This window comes from Gambusia affinis, linkage group LG21 (genome assembly GCF_019740435.1).
Source record: "Gambusia affinis linkage group LG21, SWU_Gaff_1.0, whole genome shotgun sequence".
In the NCBI taxonomy this organism is placed as follows: domain Eukaryota; kingdom Metazoa; phylum Chordata; class Actinopteri; order Cyprinodontiformes; family Poeciliidae; genus Gambusia; species Gambusia affinis.
Genome location: NC_057888.1, coordinates 17461591 through 17484680, shown reverse-complemented (window position 1 = coordinate 17484680; position 23090 = coordinate 17461591). Strand labels below are relative to the sequence as shown.

Below are 23090 nucleotides of genomic sequence, written 5' to 3'. Positions count from 1 at the left end.
TGAGTTGTCAAAATGCTGTACAGTGTAAACACTTTATATTTCGATAGTTATCCATGCAGACTAGAAGTTCTCAAGTGTTTGCACAAATAAACACGCAAAAACGGACTTCATGGCTTTATTAATCAAATTGGTTCAATGTTAATTGGTCATCGAGTGACTTTCTACAACTTCCCGTTCCTAGTTTAAAGCGCGAGAAAGGTTTGGATTTTATTTTGAAAAGTACTTGAACCGGAAGTGCTTTTCCCTCTCCCTCCCGTTGTACTCTGGACACGTGTTTACATTTCCGACAAGCATGTAAAGATTGTAGCAAAACTACCTACATGATACTTCGCTGTAAGTTACATATTACGTGGAAATACCAGCTTGTAACAATTTGTATAATTGTTACAGAGAAATGTGATACTTTTTTAGCTACCAGGGACAGTGTTAGATCGTCCTGACTATTTTTGTTTTTGTATTATTTACGTCTAGTGGTGTCAACCTTAAAACATTTGTTTTCGAAGGCATTTGTAGCTCACTGTCATGGCTGATGCGTTCAGTAGCAGCTCGGAGACTGTGATTCGGCGTGTGGTTGACGTTAGCCTGAAGGAAAACACCCCTGCTGGAAAACTCATCGAGTTGTATCAGATTACGAAGACATGCGAGTTCATCAGCGAGCATCACTTTGGAAAGGTAGCATTAAAAAAAAGTTACGTTGTTTGTAACAGTGGATGAAAGGTAGATAAGTGTGGTTCCTGTGTGGTTTATCTGTTTTGGTTTTTGTTTTGTTTTTTTCCCAGGTTGCTCTGCAGTTTCCCGATGAGCTGCTGGTCGACTCGGCCGCTGTGGCTGCGGAGATTGAGAGAAACAGTCAAGCCAAAACGTTTATTTTGGGAGACACCTCCTATGGCAGGTACTACAATTTGTTCAGCTTCTCCAGTATTTCACAACTATTCTTTGGGATTTTTTGCAAACAAAATCACGGATTTTGTGGCGCTATTTTAGAAATATATCCAATAAATTGTTATGATATTTCCTCATTAAAGCGCTACAAAAGTCTACGTCTTGAAGAACAAGATGATGGAAAACAACAGCAAACAGTCAGATTGGACATCAATTTTATTCTATATAGAACTTAAATAATACATTTTTTATTGGGGCCATATAGATCCTGAACTTCATATCAATTAAGGCTGAGTCAGCAGTGTAGTCAAAGTAAGAAATACGGTCACCTGCAGGTGGGAGTTAGCAGTCACTTAAAGCAAATGTTTCAACAATTTTTGAGGAAAATTTGTAAGATATTAACAGAAATGCATTAGTAGTAAAAAAAAAAAATATAGAGATCTGGGTGAAGAACTGGAGGGACTGTATGTATTGAATTAGAATCTATATTACACACCTTGTATTTTGGTTGTTGTTTTTTTAATTTAAGTTGGATGAAATAATGTCCTATCTGAAATTAACTTGTGTGGTTCCCTTCATTCTTATTGATCAGCTGCTGCGTTGACGAGGTAGCAGCAGAACACGTCAGCGCCGACTGCATCGTTCACTACGGCAACACCTGCCTAAGCCCGTCCAAACGACTTCCTGTCATGTACGTCTTTGAGAAACTAACCCTGGATGTGGAGAAGTGCGCCGCCTCTTTCAGGGACCTTTACACGGACACACAGACACACATCCTCCTCCTTTATGACGTCAACTACGATCACGCTATCGGCAAGTTTTCCCAGGAAAACATAAATTTCTTGGTTAAATTTCACTTCCTTTTGTAAATTTTTTTATCTTCTTCTCTTTTCCAGGCGATCTTCTGACGCTCCTCTCACCAGAGTACCCAAACCTTGTAGTCACTGAGCTTGTTGTCGAGGGGGAAAACTGTTACAGTCATGGACGGATGGATAAAGAAACTCGTCCAACTGAGGATGACAACAGCCAGACCATTTGTCAATTCGGACGACGGTTCTCCTTAAAAAGTGGCTCATCTCTATCGGATTACCGTATGTTCTACGTAGGCCAGGAGGGAGCCACCTTACGAAACTTCATGATGACCTGGAATCGCTGCTCGTTTTGTTCTTTCGATCCTGTCTCAATGACGGGAAGGCTGGAGTCTGTGAACGTCAACCGTGCTCTCATGAAACGCTACTATGCCATCGAAAGGGCCAAAGACGCCAACGTGGTTGGCATCCTCGTCGGCACCCTGGGCGTGGCCGACTATCTCGCCATCATCCAGCAACTCAAAGAGACTCTTCACAGAGCCGGCAAGAAAAGCTACATGTTCGCCATGGGGAAGCTCAACGTTCCCAAACTAGCGAACTTCCTGGAGATCGACATCTTCGTGCTAATCGCGTGTCCCGAGAACTCGCTGCTGGACTCCAGCGAGTTCTACAAGCCCGTGGTGACGCCGTTCGAGATGGAGGTGGCCTGCAACAGGAAGAGGGAGTGGTCCGAGGAATACGTCACAGATTTCCGACATCTTCTTCCAGGTTTGATTGCAGTTTATGGAGTAATTGTTTGGAAGCTAATAGGAGCCGTTAGCCCCGAACCAAACAATGGATTGTTTGGTATATTTAATCAGATTAGTTTATACACAAGGGTTACGATGTAGTCCTGAAAAGTCCGGAAGAGTGTAGAACCTCCAGATCTTAGTATGGAAAATATTTTCTATTTCCAATCCCCTTGGCAATGTGATACAATACGAATTTCTTGAAGTAAGTTCATCTATCCTTATCCTTTCAAAGTTAATCTTTCTATGCATTATGTCAGTAAACATAAAAAATGTTAATCCATCCGATCTTTCATTCATCCGTCAAAATCCAACGCAGTTTGAGGTCAGTATGCTTCCATCCATCCATCACTTTGTCCGTCCATCCCTTGTAACATTAAAAACCAAACATGCACTAATGGAGTGCTAATATAATTCTCCGTCGGTGCATGATGGAGAAATGCACTGATTGGGCCATGACGGGGAAAAGCATTGCAATGTGGATGAAACATGGGCGTGGCTGACTACCTCAACCTGTCCGTTCATCCATACATCAGTCAAGTCTGTTAATGTCAAACATTCTCATTAATTACACGACAGTCGTCAAAAAAGAAAAAAGATGTCACAATGCGATTCACACCCTTGGTACATGTTCATAATCTAAAGTCTGAAATATCTGCTATAAATTCAAATAGCAGATGAGCTTCTGTTTTATAGCTTTTACAGCTTTTGTATTTTTATTTATGGTGGAACTCAATTTTAAAAAAAGTAACTTAATTGCATTTTAATTAAATCTATATCAGCAACACTTTCAAATCAAAATTCCTTTTTGCTGCTAAGTTATAGACATATGGGCATCATGTAGTTATTGTTTATAATTTGCTATTTAGGTTATTCAACCGTCAGATTAGCGCAAACTGATTTTTATACCCAATCAGCTTTCAGGTGTGTTATGAACCCCTGACCATTCATGAAACTTCTTTGGAAAAATACTTCTGTGGAAAATGTTTAGCATTGATAATATTTTAGGCTAGAGTAGCTTCGCTGATAGGCTAACTCCTTTTAGCACAACTTGCTCACAACAAAAGTCTTTTCTGGTCTCCCTCGCTTGTGTGTCAGATTTATCGGCGTACCAGAAACGCGACCAGAACTTTTGTAAAATTAAAAAATAAAATGAATGAATAAAAAAATAAATGTGATTTTGTTCAAATTTTGTAACGAAATTGATGTAATTAATCAAAATTAACTCATTAAAGATACATTTTGTAATATTTTTTACTAAGTGCTCCAGATACTGGCTGTAAAACTCTGGAAAAGTATTTAATTTAGAAAAGAAGAAGAGCATGAACTGGAGTCCTGATCACATTTTGACGGCTTTAACAAAAACAACACTGAGAGGTTTCCCATTACTGAAGGAACATTAACGTTTCCTCCTCTTCAGCGGCGTTCTGATTGCCCTCTGCTGCAAATTAAGTTCCTACCAGGATGTTTCTCGTTAGTTTGAGGGAAATTGAAAATCGCAAACATCATTTCACGTCTGCCATTTCTGCCCTTTATCAACGTGCTTTTAAAAAAAAAATAAAAAAATCTTTGGGTCAGGTGGACAGAGTCACGTACCAATGGCCAATCAGCAGGAAGGCGACGACGAAACCGACGTGTCGTTGATAACCGGAGCGCTGCGGAGTCGGAAGCTGCCGAGCGGCGAGCCCGCAGACTCCTCCTTCGGGTCTTCTGTGGTGCTGAGGAACCAGACTACGACTGTGGCCGAGGCGAACTCAGCGGGTACAGAACAGTCAAGAGTCATACAGTATACTTATTTATTGCTGCTTTTTTTTTATTTTTTATTTTTTTTAAAACAGCATGTCCAAAGCTTTGACACAGTGGATTATCTACAGCCTTGTGAATACGCTCTTATTGTTGTTTTCTAGCGTCTTTCCTGGCGGGTCGAAGCTGGCGAGGCCTGGAGCAGAAGCTGGGAGAAACTCCTGTAGTAAAGGCAGTGCAGGGCAGGAGAGGCATCGCTATTGCCTACGAAGACGAAGGCGCGTCTGGATGATGCCACAATTTATTCATTTTCGAATGGACCCCGTATAAATTTATACAATTGTATCACTAGGAGATAAATGTTTGCCATTTTTCTGAAATATCACCCAGCATCACTTTATATTTCAGTAATATTAAATGAATACCTGAATGGAACACGACTCAAGTCACTGATTACAATTATTTCTTATTTTCTGCCTTGTGTACAATAAAAAAAAAAAAAAAAATCAATTTGCATTAAGTTATTGTCCATCCACAGAAACTTCTTCTGCAAATGATGCAGGAAATATACCAGTGTTCCCATTACACTGCCCTTCCAACCAGTCCTGGTTTACTACACAGAGAAAAAGAGAGACAGAGTGTATGTTATCTTATATGACAGATTTTGCAACATGTTGAAATGATTTGAAACTCACCTTTGGAGAGCAATTTGATTTTATCTCCTTCCTGGAAGCTCAGATCTTCTGGATTTGGAGAGTCGTAGGAATGAAGCGCCACCAAGTAAACCTCCTTCTGTGGCTTTCCATCACTTTGCTGAAATTACAAAACGCACTTGTTCTTTTTTTCTTTTTTTTTCTTTTTTTTTAAGGCAAAACTTCAGAATGACTGAAGAATCTAGTCAGTTTTTTTTTCCCGTGCCTGAATTTAAAATGTGTTTTGATTCTGAAAGTACAAAAGCGTCTTGTTGGAAAACGCTGAAGACGTTTCTGCTATAGATTCTTGGTGAACTTTAATCTGCTTTCAAGTGAATGTTAAAGATGGAGAACTTTAAAGTCTGGGGTGCTTTTCGTTTGAAATGTGCTGGATCACTGTGTTAGCATTCTCTACACGAGTAAAAATTTAACTGTGTTCATGTTCGTTTATAAGATATTGATTGAAAACTTGCATGTAAGATTAATTAAGTTCTGCCACAAACATGGCTGCACCGATTGCACTTTTCTGGATGATCACCGATCTTTAAAATGCTTCCGATATGAATTATTTTTTCCTTCTGAAAAGTTACATTTATACCACTCTAAAAGTAAAAGGTATTATCAAATATGCTGCTTGACCAATTAGATATTGGTACGTGAAGTCATAATTTTGAATATATTGATTTTAATTGATGCTCTTATGAAATCAGCATTGGGAGGAAGGAACAATTAGGGAGACACCGATTTGATTTTGGTCGATATGGATTTTTTTTTTTTTGTCTAAAAAGTCACTAAGTTGGCAACAGTGGGGTGACTCTTGGTAGCTGCACAAATGCACGTGTTACCCAGGTAGTGGTTGGTTTTCAGAACTTGGCAGAAGGTGGTTAAGATCGGTTTCACTGCTATCTGCCGATCACCCAAAACGAAGGATTGGTTCCGATGCATCGGTGCAACCCTAGTCACGAGTCACAAACTGAACCACCACCTTACCTCTTTGGTGGTACACCACAAGATGATGCGCCCACCCTCAGCACGACTCCACACGTCTTCCATCTCCGTGTTGTTATCAATGAGATTTTTCCCCCGAGAATCCAAGCTGGGAAAACAAAAACCAAGAAAAACGCATTGTTACATGCGAGTTTTGCAGGCGTAAAGATTACACAGACGACAGTTTAAACGGAGCTTGTACCTCAAGGTGATGGCAGTAGAGTTGAGATTCAGCTTCTTACTGATCTTCTCTATCAGAACCACGTAAGAAGACCCAGACGGCACCGATACAGCAAAGTTGAAGGTGAAGCGGATTTTGACAAAACAAGAATTCTCCTCTGGCTGCGAGATCGGGTAACAGTAGAGAAGAAATGTGTAAATTAAAATATCTCAATGTAATCATTGTACTACTGGACAGGTTAGCAGCGTCGGCGTACCTGCTGCTGAGTGTTCCCGCTGCGGCCAGGACTAAGACCTTGCAGGTACAGGATGAAGAAGAAGGAAGTGTTTACATCTCTATCGAAAAAAGGATTTCAAACTCGGTTTGATCAAAAATGCCATACCTTGAATCTTCTCCGGTATCCTTGGAGGGTCTCGACTGTGAAGTCTGGCCACACCCTGTTGATTTCCATCGCAAACGCAGACAAATGAAAATTACAGCAAGGTTGAGGTATGGGCAGAAATGTAGATTTGGACAAATGACATTTGAAGACGTTAGTTGAAATGTGTCAAAAAAAATTTTACAAACAGCACAAGAAATGATTCACATAAACACCTTGATTTTTTTAGAACCCAGGGAGATATCCAGGGTAGGCTCCAGGTAGTTGTACGGAACGAGTCCCTTCTGTAATAGACATCACACTGAATTACTATTTATTAGTTAAGCTGAATGATGATCAAGTGTTGCAGTGCTTCCCACAGTAATTGGCAGTGCTGGTAAAGTTGTCTGAAAAAGCTTTATAAACATTTTTCTCGCATCGGTGGATGAAAGTAATCTATTATGATTAAAGGGCATGTTCACTTGTCTTCATTAAAGTTCAGGTTTTTACAATGTTTTCCTTAATTGTGCTTGATTAACCTTTACACATCTTTGCCAGAGGGGCCCAAAGGGTGATATATACACAGGGTATCCGCACATTCTTAAAATGTCTTAAATTCACAAAAGAAATGCAAGTTTGCCTTTAATACTTTACTTAGAAATCTTAAGTGATCTTATGTCGTGGCAGTACTATTTAATCTAGCTATATGTAGCTTTTTGTCAGGCAAAAGTTTGAGTCACACGCAGACATCGCCACTTCGTTCTGTGACTCCAGGCAGTTGTAACTGCTGGTAACTAGCTGCTAATATACCCCTGGACGGATGAACGGACAGAGGGTAAGATGCACATAAGTGCTACCGGTAGCCACAAATAGACCCCAGAAATTTCACAATATGTGGTATGCTATTATTGATTGTAATACAGCAGGATCTCCCAACCATCCCCTATATTTATGTATATTTTTTGGTTTTAAGATTTAAGGTGACGCTAAGAATATCTTAAAAAGTCTTAATTTTGACTTGCTGAAACCTGCATACCCTTTTTAAAAGGCATTTTAAAAAAAGGAACAAGAAATCAATACAAGCGTCTATTCTGAGCACAGACTGCGTGACTGAGGTCTTACCCGTTCATTAAAGACCACATATGCCCAGTTGTCGGCCCCTTTCTGCAACACAAACACAATGTTGCCTGGCACTACGGCCAACTCATCGCTGGTCTCTGGAACAAACTCAAATAGCACGGTGTGTGCCTCCCCTTCCAACGCTCTGCGAAAACAGCAACATGGAGAGAGCAGAGTCATCTGATATTACAGCAAAATGTTGAAAGCACTGTTCTGTTGGTTGATTTTACGCACATTACTTACACAAAAATAAGTTTAAAGCAGGGTGTCTGTGGATCCTTAAAAAGTCTTAAATTTGAGTGTCTAAAATGAGGCCTTAAAATATCTTAAATTTATTTTCAGTTAAGTTGGCCTTAAATAGGTGTTACATTTTGTTGTGGCAATACTTTTCAATGTTATTTTTTTTCTCATGAAACTTTTTTGTCACGCAAAAGTTTGAGTGGCAGTCAAACATCTTCATTGCAGGCGGTTGTGGCTACCAGCAACTAGTTGCTATTTGGCTCTTGCTAGCTTTCTTTGTCTATCATGGGTAAATGTAAATTTATCACCAGTTGACTGACAATAAACAAGGGCTAAACAACATTTAAGCTTGGCACTATGTGGGTTAAGGCTGTAGCGCGCCATATCGAATGTGATTAGCATAACGCTCAGTTTGCAGTTTTTGCTATGCTTGATTGTAATGCAGCAGGTTTCCCCCAAAACACTCCTTATATTTGTAGTTTTTCCCCATCTTAAATATAATTCAAGGGGGCATTAAGAACCTTAAAAAGCCTTAAATTTTAACTGCTGAAATTTGCAGATACCTTGTAAATAAATAATTGTTCTCCTGAATTTGCTATGAACAGAAACGTAACAATTTGACAGCATTATGTTCTGAGGAATCATATCTGTGATTTGTATTCAATGGTGTGTTTTTAGGTACTGCCGCGCTCCAGTGTGTGCTGCAGTGCTCCAGTGTGTGCTGCAGTGCTCCAGTGTGTGCTGCAGTGCTCCAGTGTGTGCTGCAGCGCTCCAGTGTGTGCTGCAGCGCTCCAGTGTGTGCTGCAGCGCTCCAGTGGGTGCTGCAGCGCTCCAGTGTGTGCTGCAGCGCTCCAGTGTGTGCTGCAGCGCTCCAGTGTGTGCTGCATACCTCAGGACCTCTGGTTCTTTTGGAGCAGCTGGACCATCTTGAACCTTCACACAGAACACAGGACAGCTCAGTCACACAGACCCGGATGCATCAGAATGTCAAATGGTTTTTATTCGTCTGCTGTAATATTCTAATGTTACATTTTTATCAGCAGAAAAAAACCCCCGAAAAATCATCAAAACAAACGGAAGTGAAGGGTTCAAGACAGTCAGTGTGGAAATAATCAATTTCAGCTGCAGATTTTTAATTTTCAGTTTTTATTTAAGTGGCTAACTGTGGGTAAGGTTTTATCGCATCACTTCCTGTTTGGCTAGCAGTGGGAAAGTTGTGAACTTTTTTTTCCCAGCACATAACCCCAGGTTGCCTAGCTTTCTGTATTAGTGTACCGTGAGTGCAGCCTGGTGACTCACAGCAAAATAGAAATAAAAGTTAATAAGTGGAAAAAAAATAAGTATAAAGTTAGTAATTCATACATTGTAAAAAAAAAAAAAAGACAAATTTTTTCTTTTATCGTGAGTCATCTTTGTTTCTTACTGAATGTTTTTATAAAGTGACAGTCTTGCATCGACCCAAACCTGTCATATATCGGTTAATTTTGGATTTCTAGTGTAATTTATTCAGGATCTTTTCTCATGTCTCACCTGCGGCTGCAGCGGGGCAAATCCAGAGAACTCGTCTTGTGGAACCACGGAGGCAACAACCTGAGGGTTTAAAACAAACAAAAATCACAGTATTTTTTCCCGCAGAATCATTGGAAATAAAAAGGAACTGGGTGACTACCACATAAAGACAAGTCATCTACACCAATTCCCAAATAGCAGAAGTTAGCGGACGTCTCTGTTTGTTCCTCAGCCGTGTTGTAATACCTTCGCTTTGCCCAGATAGTCCTTCTTCTCCAGCTCTGCTACGTAGTGCTTGTTCGGTTTGAACAGAGTCTTTGAAGGGAACTCGACTAACTTGAAAAGCTTCCGTTTCTGCAATTGAAAAAAACAAAACAAAACCCATTTCAAAGATTTCATCAGTTTTAATACATGCGATTCAGAAACATGGTGACTGACCAGAGTGGCCTGCAATGCTTTGTCGATGACGCTGAGCTTGGCCTCTGTTTTGTAGTCGAGGGCCTTCGCCAGGTTTCTCTGGGCCTTTTCCCAGTTGCCCAACTGAGCCTCAGCCAGAGCTATATTGTGGAGAACCTGCAGCATCGAAACTATCAATGTCACATGCTACGCAAGAAGCTGGTCTCTTTTATTTCTAAACCCTTTTTTGTTCATGACGGCTCACCAGGGACGATGTAGACAGAAAAAGAAAAGGAGGAGTAGATTTCTGCCACAAAAAATCTCAGCAGGTTTGAGATCAACCTCAGAAGTTTAATAGAAAAAAACACCTGGACATTTCTGAGCTCCAAAAGTCAAAAATTTTATTAAAAAAAAGACAAATGTGGATGGTTCTAAACTCAAAAAGCAAAAAAATTGCGAGAAAAAAAAAGTTTCAGAGTTTAATCTCAAAACTTTTTTTTGGTAGGATTTTACTCTTTTTTTTCTTCTTCTATCTACAATAATAGCCTTAGTAAGCTGTTGCACTGTTCAGCAGAATAGAGTGTACATCTGTCCATATTATTCGCAGATCAATCACAAACCATTTCAAATGTCTAACGGGTAACTAATACTTTGACTTTCCGATTATGCGTCCAAATAAACAGTTTTTGATCACAACAGCGTCATTGGTTATACATCTAACATCAAGTCTCTTGTAGCCCAGGGCCTTGACGACGGATCTGATCGCCATAGAAACTATGTGTGACCCAATGAAAAAAAAAATAATAATAAAAAAATAAAAATAAAAAAAATAAAAAAATAATAATAATAATAATAATAATAATAAAAAAATCTCAGGGAATGTGAGTAATTTTGCAAGGCATAGTAAATGCTGCTGCTCATTTTACGACTACTGACAGTCAGCTGGGCTCTTTCTGGCAACAGCTGAGTGGATAAACTGCTTACCTCACATGTATACAGGATGTATCTGAGACCGAGCGCCTTGTAATCGATCAGCTGGTTGTTTCGGAGAGCTTTAAAAGCTCTCTGGAAATCTGCTGAGCTCTCCTCGTACCTTCAAGCAGAGTGGCGGCGTAAATAACACATCATGTAGCTGACAGGTACATCTATAACTGGTGCCCAAGAGTCAAACTGGACGGAACATAATATGCCAAGTTTCTTTTTTATTTTCAATAAAACAGTCAGAAAGTTGGCAATTTATTCAAATGATTTGTGCTGCTTGCCTCTTCTGTTTGTAAAAGGTGATTCCTCTTTGAAAGAAGGCGACTGCCAAGTGCTCATCCTTACGTATGCTGCAATCAAACGCCTAAGAAACAGAAGAAGACGAAGAAGAAGAAGAAGAAAAAAAAACTCCTGTAACTTCCTCTTAAAGAACAAAAGTGGTTCAACTACTTCTTCTTTCAGGGTGACTCGCACTTTCAAACACTGCTGTATCCCTTATGCCTCATCTCACCCCTGACCCCAACAGAATCTGTATGACTTTTTTTTTTTTTTTTACCCTCTGATTGGTGGGAGAATCTGTGACTTTGTGGATAAATGTGGCCAGCGCTTCACTCTGTGTGTATTCCAGACCTACCTTTTCAGCAGCGTCCAGGTCTTGGTTGAGAAGGTGGAGGCAGCCGATGTCGAAACAAATTTTGGAGTTGGGTTGCTGGATGGACAGGAAGATGCTGAGGGCTTCCGGCCAGTCCTGTCTGTCGGCGCAGGTCACAGCCTCGTCCCACTGCCGCAGGGTGTCCACGAAAGACATGTTCGCCGGGCCAAGAGCACACTGAGAGCAAATTGGGGAAGCTCTTCTGATTTGTACCAGTACGATCAGGAAGTGCGGTGACAACGTAACAGTGTCGACAGCTTCCCTGCACCGCAACAAGTGCTATTTATATGATAGATGGTGGAGTACATCGTATTGAAGTATTGAAATATGTGGAGTGCATCGTAAAAAGGTGTTTAAATCCGGGGTCGCTGCTACATCATTTTAGGTTACAAGAAGAATCCAAAGTTCTCATGGAACAAATACTTGTAAATGGGATGATGTACTCAATTTGTTTAATAAAATAAGCTCTGTATGCTGTATTAACGTAGGATTAGATACACAATACACTCAACAGTTATGTTTTATGATGAAGCCATATATATTTCCTCTTTAATCATTTCACATTACCTCTGCTGCAGTCCATGATAAAATACTTTTAACAGCCTCTGTGTTCTGATATCTGATTGGTTAATCTGCATAGCAACCTGTGGCAGCTTGAGTCATAATCGTCACTGGCTATGATGATTATGATTCAAAACTGTGCATACTTTTAGCTTACATTCACTTCAAATTGTTTTTTACAATTTATACATAAATGATTTATGTATTTGATGTATTAAAAAAAATATTGACACCTTTATTTATCCATATTAATTATTAGATATTAGTATTTCTATTAAACTGCAGGATATTTGGCCCATGATGTCCCATGTTACACACTTCACATCATTTAATAAATAAGTAGTAGTAAATAAATTGAGGAGACAATGTTTTTCTCAGGCTTACCCATTTGGTCTGACGTTGATTGCATTCCAATGCAAACCCAGTAAAGCTGGTGAGAAATTGATATGTAGATTGATTTTACATGGAAAAATAATATTTTATTATAATATTTTTTGTATAATTGCAACAAGTACATTTATTGAGTATTGCAAATTATAAATACATTTTAATTTTAAATTAATTCAATTTTGCAACTTGGCAGGTTGCTTCTAAATGTCATATTGTCACATATGCGGTTTCAAAAATATGTTGTCTAGGTAATTAATCAGTTTTTTGGTTTTTTTCGCCCACTAAGTTGCATCATTTATTTTGTTTTTCTGTTTAAGAGAGGCATTCCCACAGAATGATGCTGCCACCACCACCACCTACCGTATTTAAACTCGGCAGCAGCCACCATATTCCCAAACAGGTCAAGGATGATTACCTCCTAATCTATTTTAATAATGAGCTACTGTGCCAAACTTTGCAGCACAAAATACAATCTCCGATCTATACCTTTCAAAATAAATTACTTGTAAATAGTCAAATGTCGCCTTTGATATAAAAAAAAAGTATAACTTCCAGAAGGACATAAAGTATAAAATAGTTCGCTAGATATTGTAATGTGTGTAAATACATTAAAATGTTATAAATAAGGTTTCTCATTAGGCTCTAAATAAACATCGCTCTTGTTTTGAAAGACCTAGTACGCGTTTCCGTTAGCCGTCGCTAGCTAAACAAATATGGCTCTGCTACTTTTTCGGACAACGAACCCTTATGATACTTAGGCACGTAGAAAATAAGGGAAACATGCAACAGATAAAACGCGTCATGTTATTTGATATATGACACTTTAATGTAAGAAAAGCGGTATCTTTGTTTTATTCGGCCCAGAGAAGCCCTTCGTAGCCGTGTTTACATTCAGCTAACTCCACAGTTGGCTAATGGAAGCTAGTTGTAGCAAAATGGACCTTGGAACAATGTTGTACAACAATTTAAAAGATGTTACATGGAGTACGACGTCCCTACCTTTAGACCAGCTGGTCAGTACATATAAGCTGCCCCAGATTGCCAAACTGGATAACGGTGAGTAACATTGTGACTATACTGACTTCTCAAGCTATTATCTTTGCGTTGGTGAGCAGTAAAAATTAAGTCTTGTGGTTTATGATTAATGCTGGACTTATGCAAAATACATTTTTAGAGATTTTCTTTGGTAGGACGCAAATGGTGCATCTGCTTGACAGGTCACACCATGTTGATTCTGAAGAAAGTAATGTAAATGTGAACAATAAAAATGCACAATGATGTGGTGTCACTGTGAAAACCAATTCGTTAGTATTGAAGCTAGACAATGCAGGAACAAGTTTAGACATTATTTTTTAAACGCTAAAGGCCGCTCGGAAATGCAATTTTAATGTACATGAAGCATGTGATGTCAATGGAAATAATTATTTTGCGCAAAAAATAAACCGTTTGAAAGTATGTCTGCTGTCATAACATGTGTTTCACAGCATCCTGTGTGTTATCAGCACAAATCACTTAGCCTTTGTAATTTGTGAAGATGCACATTTAGATTTTTTGAATATATTTGCCACTCCATAACTTGTGCAGGTCAGTCAGTTGAAGGGCTTCGAGACAATGACTACCTCTTGATCCATTCCTGCCGTCAGTGGACAACTATTACTGCTCACAGTCTGGAGGAGGGACACTACGTGATTGGGCCCAAGATAGAGATCCCTGTTCATTATGAAGGTAAGCTCCAGCAACAAGCATTTTTGTATCATTTCTCTGTAGCAGTTTACTAGTTCAGTTTGTAACCCACATATGAGAATTTCGTCCCAATCGGCTTCCATGTCGTAACTATTTAAAAACAATTTGCGCCCATATCCTCGAAATGGGACTGAAAAATATTAGGAAATAATGCAATTAAGATTTTTTGCTGATGTGGTGATGAAATTGTTGTGATTAACCAACATTTTCTATATTTGCCGTCATAATGTTATCCCCACAACTCTTTAACGTTTTTGTTACTTAATATATGTCCATTTGTCCCTCAATGGTCAAAAACGTCCATCCTGCTGGCCATTTATAGTAATTGAACACAGTGGTATTTATTTTTAAATGTATTATTCTACCAAATATTTTATGTAAGCCGACCTGTGGTTTATATAGTTTTTTTTTTCTCCACACACTGACGCTGCAATGACGATTATAATTTGAAATATTTTTGTTTTATTGCTATTGATAAGTATTTTTGATGAGTTGTGAAGGTAAATGCGACTCTAAAGATGCTATAAAACGACTAGCAGCTCTGTGTAATTTGTCTTCCTACCTCCACCTTTGTCTCTCGCCATACACCAGGCTGTAGCAGTTTGTATTTTGAAAATCCATCAAAGTGAAGGAGGATTTCTGGAATCGACAGTACGGTCGACTGTTCACCACTTGAGGAATACTTTTGATACCTGAGCTGACCTTTTTTTCGTTATATTCCTTTGTTTGTTCGTTGACTGCTTTGCTTTGTTTTTTTTTTTTTTTTCCAACTTCAGGTCAGTTTAAGCTGCTGGAGCAGGACAGAGATGTCAAGGAGCCTGTGCAGTACTTCAACAGTGTGGAGGAGGTGGCCAAAGCTTTCCCTGAGAGGGTGTACGTCATGGAGGAGATCACTTTCAATGTTAAGGTACATTCAGCCCGTTAAACAGACTTTGATTAAAGCTGCTTCAGGCCAGGTTCAATAGGAAAGGTGGGTATGACGATATCTATCATATGTAGAGAGAATTTGTGGGAACTATCCTCATGAGAATATAGCAACGAGTAAAAATAGAAGTATAAATAATTAAAAAACTATCAGAAAGAAAACTATTAAATGATCCTGGTCATACTGGCCCCACTTATTCATTCAGCAAATGAAGGATTTTTAATGTAATAAAAATGTAGTAGTTGTAATTTGTGGATGTTATCAGGCTATCTGCTTAGGATGCTAATAGAAATGCCATCGGGGAGATGTTTATTTTTTTCAATTAGTATATTTCCAAGCAGGCAAATAAATGTTCCCTTTTGTTACTCTTTAAGACAGCTGACTGGCTGTGTGCAGCAATGGCTGGTCGAGGAGGGACTTCAAAATCGTCTTATTATCGCTCTCAATAAAAAGAATCTGAAGTGTAATAACAGCATGATGGGAAAACTCGCTGTCTTGAAACGTTTTAAAGCCTTTTGTTTATCTTCATTTTGATGACTTCCTGCTTAACTGTGGAGCCCTACAAAGGACAGCATTTCCTCTCAGAGTTGTTTTATGCTTGCCTTAACTCCAGCAATAAAAGGAGTGTCTGACGAGACAAAATCATCTCAGCATTCATGACAATGCACAACAGGCTTTTTAGTCCAAGTACTTAATGCTTACTCCATTATTTAGTGTTTTATTTACTTGTTTTTTAAGGTTAAAGTAAAAGACAATAAAACAATTTTGACACTGGACCGGTTTCTACCAGATGTCTTTATAATAGCAAGCACTAAAGATAAACATAGGTTTAACCAATTACATTTTAGGAATGTTGACTGGACCAGTTTGTACCTGTGTACTGTTTAGATTGTCACCTAAATAATAGAAAACCATCTGCCATGAAGCTTTATATTATAAAAACTCATATGAGCAATTCTATGAACTACAATCAGTCATAACTCCAGAAAACAAAAAGAACTGGCCTTCTGTTGGTAGAAGAATTATGACAATGCCAGAATAATGATGGAGATATTTTTCCAGAAAAGATTACTATGTCCTTAAATGCCAGATGATGATGCCACTACATTGTAAGGGTAATTCAATTAAATAGAAGCTGCTACTGTGGATGTATTTTAAGACAAATTTCACGTTCATTAACTTTTGTTCACAGATGGCGTCAGGGGAGTGCAATGAAGACACAGAAGTTTACAACATAACACTAAGTACTGGTGATGAACTGACTTTAATGGGTCAGGCGGAGATCCTTTACGCCAAGAGCTCTAAAGAAAAGTCGAGGCTCAACACCATTTTCAAGAAGATCGGGAAGCTCAACTCCATCAGCAAAATTGGCCGCGGGAAGATGCCCTGCTTGATTTGCATGAACCACCGCACCAACGAGAGCATCAGCCTGCCCTTTCAGTGCAAGGGCCGGTTCAGCACCTGCAGTCCGCTGGAGCTGCAGATGCAGTTCGGCGAGCACACCATCCGGAACATCGTGGAGAAAACCCGCCTCCCGGTCAACGTGGTCGTGCCTGGCACGCCGCCCCGCAACCAGCACGACCTCCACCTCATCCGCGAGGGCCACCGCTACAAGCTGGTCAACATCCAGACCAAGACGGTGGTGGTGTGCTGCGTCCTGCGGAGCAACAAGATCATCCCCACCTACTTCCCCTTCCACATGGCCATGCCGAGATTCATCGTTCCGGAAGAGCTGCTGCAGGGAGAGCTGTGGCTGGAGACCATGGTGCACCGCTGGTTTTCCTTCTGCCAGGAGCAGTTCGACATCGACGACTACTCTCGGGCCGTCCGGGACGTGCGGGCCGACTGGAACGAAGAGGGCAGTAGCCCGAAAAAAAGCAGCGGGAACGGCAGCTCCAATGGGTGTCCCGGCCACAAGCAGGTGCCCAGCTCGTTGACTTACGCCAGAGACGAGCTCACGCAGTCTTTCCACCGACTTTCGGTGTGTGTGTACGGCAGCAACCTGCACGGGAACAGCGAAGTCAACTTGCAGGGGTGTATGACACTGTGCGGAGACTGGGCTCTTCCGCCTTCCGACGGCGGCCATTCAGAATCCGGAGAGAACGAGCACCTGTTCCCTGAACTGCCGGACTTAACGAGCCAACATGCAAATCTCAGCAAGTTGGATGTTCCCTATGAGGAGTTGTGGTTGGATCACCTGAACAGGCAGAGTCCAAAGCCTTCCTCAGGTGAAGGCGTACGAGTCGCCAATGACGACTGTGCAACAACGGCCGCACTGTATCCAGTCATATGTCCTCTTGGTGCCAGAACCAGTTTGGACATTCCACTTACTCCACCACCCGTCCCACCAAAGTCTGAAGCTGTGAGTAGATCGCCATTCTTTGATAAACTCTGTCTTTTGAGTCAAACAGAGTCAAACTGCTTCTGTTGAGAGTTTAACTCTTCAGTGTCTTCATGCTTAGGGTTTTTTTTTCTTTCTCTAATTGATGAATGTAGAGTTCTTCAGTATTTTTACTTCAAGGTCATTATTAGGATTGTATGTTACACCACAACACAAAGTAGTTTATTGATGTGAAGTGGAAGGAAAATGTTCAGGCACCTGTTGTGTTTCTGGTGTCTCTACCTGCTTTGGACTTCTACAGATAATCCATGGTATCTTTGAACAATCATTTTTGAGTTTTACCAAAAATCCTTAACTGCATTTATGTCTGGACTTTGACTGAACCGGTCTAATTCACGAATATGCTTTGACCTAAACCATACCGTCGTAGGGTGATGGTCTTCTTCAACCTCTGATTAATATTCTTCTGGTATGGCTTCCCATTGGCACTTGCTTTACTACAGAAAGTTTCAAATAGAAAACTTGGAACTTTCTGACTCTTTTCAAATTAATCCAATATCCTTTTAGGTGAAGGAGGAATGTCGTCTTCTGAACGCTCCACCCATTCCTCCCAGAAGTATAAAGCACCTACCGTCGGTGCCCATCCCGTCGAAGCCCCGCCAGCAGGACACTCGGTCTCCAAGTCCAACCCTTTCCTATTATTCATCTGGTCTTCATAACATGTAAGAATCAGAAGCATTCTAGGAGGGGAGCTGGAGATTTAATAGAATTATTTGGCAAATGAGTCTTGTCATTTTTCATTAGCAGTGGAGCAACTGAGCAAGAGGGAGCCGAGCTACAAGAGCAAAGTCACGTCTGCTATCCCTGCAGCTGGGGTAACGCCGGCACTGCGGAGAAAAGAGCCACTTCGCCCAGCGGAGGCCCGCCGTTGGATGCTGTGTCATCCCGTCTGTCTTGGCCCAACAACTTTATCGGAGGAGACGCTCACTGCATGGACGAGTTTGTGCCCGCGAGCTGCCGGAGCTACTTCAGCTACCCCAGAAAGAGGACTCCGAGTTCCTCGAAAACCTGCGCAATCAGTCTGGATGACTACGAGGGCCGAGAGCTGGCACGCCGCCGCGGGGAGTTCAGCTTGCAGAAAGGCCCCACTGACCAGATCTGCACTAAATCTTCAAGCTGCAACTCGGAAATGTACCGGAACAAGCCAATAGAAGAATCGAACACTAAGCAGAGCTTATCCTGCCCCATTTTACCACCAAGAACACCTAAATCCAACGCCATCAAGAAGTGCCCAGATTTCCCGACGGAGTCTGTCTCTGACGAGTCGCAGCGAGCCGCCGTTCAAACCGAGCCGGGCACAAATGAGATTTGTTCCAGCTCTGCAACTCTAAACTGTCCCTCTGTGTCTCCCACCGCGCAGTGGACCGCGCCTTTGAACTTGTCCGGCATCTCCATCGAAGAGGTGTCCAAGTGTCTGAAGTTCATCGGCCTGCCCAACGACATAGTCTCCCTGTTTGTGTCCGAGAAGATCGATGGGAATCTCCTCCTGCAGCTCACCGAGGAGATTTTGTCTGAAGACTTCCGCCTAAGCAAGCTGCAGGTGAAGAAACTCATGCAGTTCATAAACGGGTGGAGACCCAAGATATAACGGTATGAAACACTAAAAATGGTTGTAAAGCTGAGAACATAATGCCTTCAAGTATACACGCTATGCACAGCAAGCCGCAAGCAGGCTTGGGATTTTTCTTTGATATGTTGAACTTATTTCCGTCGCTACGTCCATCGAAACGTACCGCGGTTTGGTCGTTTCTTCAAACCCTCGGACTGTCTGCGACTTTAACTGAGTGAAACAAATTGGCACTTTCGTTATAAGACATATAGTTATGTCAGAATCCTGGCGTGTTTTCATCCGCGACCCACTAACTATTTATGACAAAAATGTTGTTTTTATTTGAGTCAAATGAAATACAGACGAAAACAAATGTGAAGAACTATAGGATGCTAGAATCTTAAACTATTAAGATTTTTAAGAGCACAAACTTCATGTGTCTAAACAGTAGCGTAAACTAAATGTTTCTTTTTAAATAAACAATGTTTTTTTAAAACTAAATCCAAAAATACACTATTCACTAATTATAGGGAGAGCTCATGATTTTTCAAGCAGTTTTGTTGCAATATAAGAAAAGCTCTTTATCTTACCCGCAATAGCCAACTTTCTCTGTGTCTTCATTTAGTATAATTTTATTTCAAATTTTCAGTTCTGTCTATTTTATTCAAAATGGCAGTGTACATAAAAAAAAGTAAATGCAACGCAATTCCAGTTTAGTTGGTCGCCGAGTCAAGAGCTAATAGCTATCTCGAGACCAAAGCAGACTAAAACCTTTAAACAGCTCCAATAAAAACTAAAAGTCAATCCATTTTAATATGTCTTATTAAGCTAGATAACAAGAATACCAATGTTGCTGTTACCCATGTTGCATCCCTTGAAAGTTATTTAGTGCTAGAAATCGAGCCAGTCTTTAATTTTTGTACAGAGGTTGTGCTCTCTATGGCCTTCTGTATATTTAAAATAATTGGGGTTTTTTATTACTTGAATTATAGACACAAAATGTAACAAAAAAACAAAAAACGATTCCAATAAAACTTTATGCTCACAAACAGCAGCCATGGCTATCCTGGCTCACCCATTTTTTTCTACATCGATAATCTATGCCGACTGCTCACTTTTCTGCCCATTGTCATCATCCATAAACGATACTCACTACCTGGTTTTGAGAGCGATGTAGCTACAAAGAATTTTTGTAGTCTGAAAGTGCTTTTGAAATTTATCTGCTTCGAAAAACAAGAGATTTTACAATATTTATGCTCTTGAACAAGCATTGAAGCTCCAGCCTCCACGTCCAACTAATCCAATTTTATGCTAAATGAAGACGACAACAAAGGAGTTAATCTACTCCGGGTGGGATATCAACTGCTTATACCACAGAACCTCACTTCAGAAATCCTGAACTGTCTTTAATATTTTGTTGGAGAAGCACTAATAGTATTTAGGTGTGTGTGGTATTTGTTTCGTAAGGACAGGGATGCAAAAAAAAAAATTAACTAAGTTACTGTGCAAGTCGCAACATGAAAAAAAATGTATGTTAATGTTATTGCGTTGCCTGTTTTATTTGATACTTTTTAACTCGGTTTTAGCGTTGGTTCGGTTTTTTTTTATTATTTACTCTATGCCTAAAATACAGGGAGATTTTTAAGCTCATCCTTTTAACTTTTTTCGGTACTGTAGTGCAGTTCAGGTTTCTTCGAAAAAGCTGTGGCATTAAGTTACTATGAAAAAAAAAATGTGTGAATAAATGCGAAATGAACAAAAACATGCTTCACAGAAAAGTATTACACGGAAGAACATTGGTTCATTCGTGGTTTGAGAAGCTTATTTGTTTAGCGCATATAACCCAACCTCACTTTGTTTTCGGAAACAGGAAACACACGAATCTTTTATTATGCAAGTCTTGTTTCCGTTCGATGCAGTTCTAAGGTTGTAACGAATTCCACCGACGTAAAGCGAGGGAAATTCTGTCCCAACTCCAAAGCGAACAGGGAGGCGAGGCACGACGCTGTTCGTCATCAAGGATAAATTATGCATCATGCACTTTGGCAGATTATACTTTAATAATGCAGTCGATTTTAAGCGTATTGAAGTGTCTATTGTTTTTTTTGTTTTTTGTTTTTTTTTGCGAGTAAATGCACTACATTTTCTTTTCTGTTTTTTTTTTTTTCAACGGTACGTTTGTTTTCTTGTCACTGTTGTTTGTTCCAAAGTGTCCTCTAATGCAAAGAGTCTCTCAGCGCCTTAACCGAAAAGCCCTTAAAAGGAGGTTTAGCAGTTTTAATTCTGGCTCCATGTTTCGCCAGTTTTACTCAAGATGATGTCGACAGACCTCAACGGGAGCCATGTTGTTATTTTAATCCCCATCCCTCACCACCTTTTCCCTAAAACTCTGAGGGGCATTGAAGCTAAAAAAAAAAAACTCAGAATGATCTGCTTTTATGAAATACTTGTGTGCGTCAGTAGCGGCTTCAGGTTTTTTTTTTTTTTTTTTTTTTTTTTTGAATGCGATGCTACGGCGCTTTGCTCAAGTATTCACGCCACATGAGACGTTTGTCACATCTTCGGTGTATTTTTGAAGAGTAATGGTGAGTAATAACAACGCATGCCTCCTTTTTCAGTTGACTTTTTTTGTTTTGTTTTGTTTTTGTAAAATTGTTAAAAAAAAGAGAAAGAAATGCCAAAACCATCCCAAAACACTTTCCTCTTAATGTGTTGGTCTAACATAAGATTTGTGGCTGCCACGTTCAAAGTGTGAAAACGTTTTTAGAGGTGTGAATACTTTTGCAACGCTGTAAATATGCAGACCAGTTCAGCAGCCAGTCAGGACTGTTGTACCCCCTCTGAGACACTTATTGCCATGGGTTGTTACATCTTTTACTTGATTTTATTTTCTTTTTTTCAATGTATAATTTTTTTTTAAGTAAATAATTACTAATTTTGCAATTATTTTCACTGAGATATTGTGTGAATTCTTGTTGGTAACTGTAAGATGTGGGTTCTTTTTTTTCCTGACTGAAATAATTTTTGATTATTAGGGGGGAAAACCCCTGAAAGAATCAGTCACACTACATGTACATTAAAGGAAATTATTAATAAGCTTTGATTGCGGGTTTGTTTTTTTACATTATGTTATATGGATTGTAATGTCTAGTATAATAACGCAGGCTCTTTAAAGAGAAGAAGGAACAACAGAGCGGCACAAAAACGATGTCGATACCGCATTCCGAAGCATTTCTCAGTCAAATCCGATAAATGACCTGGGGCCACATGCGAAATGCTTGCGTGCGCACAAAAAATGGACTGCGCCATATTTTACGCACAAGTCGGCATGTATAAAAATTAACTTTGCGTTAAAGTTTGTGTAAATATACGCACACTTTTGTGAAAATGTGCGGCAGCCAAGCAAACGTTTTCTGTGGACAATATCAAACTACGCAGCGTCAGAACTCACCTAAATACGCTGAAATCTGACGACGTTCAATGTTGTTTAGGCCAAGAAGTTTCAAACCCGATGTGTTTTCATCATTTTAATATTTTATTGTTTAAATGTCAATGATGAAACTGAACCGCATTATTCTCACACAAAATAAAGACAAAAATAAAAGTATGAAAAACTCACGAATGTAAAAAGTACTTTTCCTCAGTTTTTGTCTCAAAGATTGGTCCGTGCGCCGATGGCATTTGCAGGATCTCTATTTATTTGGATTTTTCTCTCTCTTTTTAAAATGTATTTTTATTTTTGTGAGGTGACCTTATGTGTCCTGAATGCACCGTTTAAACTAAATATATAGTTATAAATATTTATACTGCTACAAACAAGGACATTGCCATGGTTATTGCCTCACGTGGCGGCGGACTTCCGAGTATTTATACTAATTTACATATGTAAATTAGTATAAATAGTACATATGGCAACAGAGTGGACCAGCAACTGCGTTCAATTTTCTGCTAATTGGGATTTATAAAGGAAAGGTGCGCAGCCACGTGCGTGCATACGGCTTTACACATCCAAAATTTTTTGTGCGCCGCACTTTCCAACATTTTTCTGTACGCCAAGTTTTTAAGTGTGAAAACTGCGCACTCTTGTATGCATGAGGCCCCTGATCTGGCCCAAAATATTCCTTTTTTTTTTGTCTGATAAAACAGAAAAGAACTTTTTCCTCCTCGGTGTGTTTCATGTTTGT

General features: G+C 39.9%; 3 protein-coding genes across 4 annotated transcripts; 2 read left to right on the top strand and 1 right to left on the bottom strand.

Moving 5' to 3' along the window:
• Positions 1-219: 219 nt before the first annotated feature.
• dph2 (diphthamide biosynthesis 2) lies at positions 220-4751 on the top strand. Its single transcript, XM_044104616.1, has 7 exons — positions 220-333; positions 504-672; positions 780-892; positions 1475-1695; positions 1779-2459; positions 4058-4240; positions 4387-4751. Exons 2-7 carry the CDS (start codon positions 523-525, stop codon positions 4512-4514), a joined length of 1476 nt encoding a protein of 491 aa, XP_043960551.1. The 5' UTR covers positions 220-333; positions 504-522; the 3' UTR covers positions 4515-4751.
• Positions 4709-13381, bottom strand: ncf2 (neutrophil cytosolic factor 2). Its single transcript, XM_044104617.1, has 16 exons — positions 13288-13381; positions 11320-11514; positions 10967-11049; positions 10689-10797; positions 9747-9881; positions 9555-9662; positions 9330-9389; positions 8689-8732; positions 7563-7704; positions 6677-6745; positions 6465-6519; positions 6339-6376; positions 6104-6243; positions 5905-6010; positions 4918-5035; positions 4709-4835 (listed from the first exon to the last, which is right to left on the bottom strand). The coding sequence occupies exons 2-16, from the start codon at positions 11491-11493 to the stop codon at positions 4744-4746; spliced, it is 1473 nt and encodes a 490-aa protein (XP_043960552.1). The 5' UTR covers positions 11494-11514; positions 13288-13381; the 3' UTR covers positions 4709-4743.
• garem (GRB2 associated, regulator of MAPK1) lies at positions 12962-22901 on the top strand. 2 transcript variants are annotated; one of them, XM_044104615.1, is made up of 6 exons: positions 12962-13344; positions 13873-14013; positions 14808-14938; positions 16149-17318; positions 17865-18019; positions 18105-22901. In XM_044104615.1, the coding sequence occupies exons 1-6, from the start codon at positions 13203-13205 to the stop codon at positions 18943-18945; spliced, it is 2580 nt and encodes an 859-aa protein (XP_043960550.1). In that variant the 5' UTR covers positions 12962-13202; the 3' UTR covers positions 18946-22901. The 2 variants fall into 2 exon arrangements, with proteins under 2 accessions (XP_043960550.1, XP_043960549.1); XM_044104614.1 differs by having other exon boundaries at positions 12965-13344; positions 18102-22900.
• The last annotated feature ends 189 nt before the right edge of the window (positions 22902-23090 follow it).

Coding starts and splice junctions, on each gene's coding strand:
- dph2 (XM_044104616.1), top strand. CDS start 523: ATGGCTGATGCGTTCAGTAGCAGCTCGGAGACTGTGATTCGGCGTGTG. Junction 673..779: donor GCGAGCATCACTTTGGAAAG/GTAGCATTAAAA, acceptor TTTTTTTCCCAG/GTTGCTCTGCAGTTTCCCGA. Junction 893..1,474: donor GGAGACACCTCCTATGGCAG/GTACTACAATTT, acceptor CTTATTGATCAG/CTGCTGCGTTGACGAGGTAG.
- garem (XM_044104614.1), top strand. CDS start 13,203: ATGGAAGCTAGTTGTAGCAAAATGGACCTTGGAACAATGTTGTACAAC. Junction 14,014..14,807: donor GATCCCTGTTCATTATGAAG/GTAAGCTCCAGC, acceptor TTCCAACTTCAG/GTCAGTTTAAGCTGCTGGAG. Junction 14,939..16,148: donor AGATCACTTTCAATGTTAAG/GTACATTCAGCC, acceptor TTTTGTTCACAG/ATGGCGTCAGGGGAGTGCAA.
- ncf2 (XM_044104617.1), bottom strand. CDS start 11,493: ATGTCTTTCGTGGACACCCTGCGGCAGTGGGACGAGGCTGTGACCTGC. Junction 9,882..10,688: donor ACATCCTGTATACATGTGAG/GTAAGCAGTTTA, acceptor TCGATGCTGCAG/GTTCTCCACAATATAGCTCT. Junction 9,390..9,554: donor ACTATCTGGGCAAAGCGAAG/GTATTACAACAC, acceptor TTAAACCCTCAG/GTTGTTGCCTCCGTGGTTCC.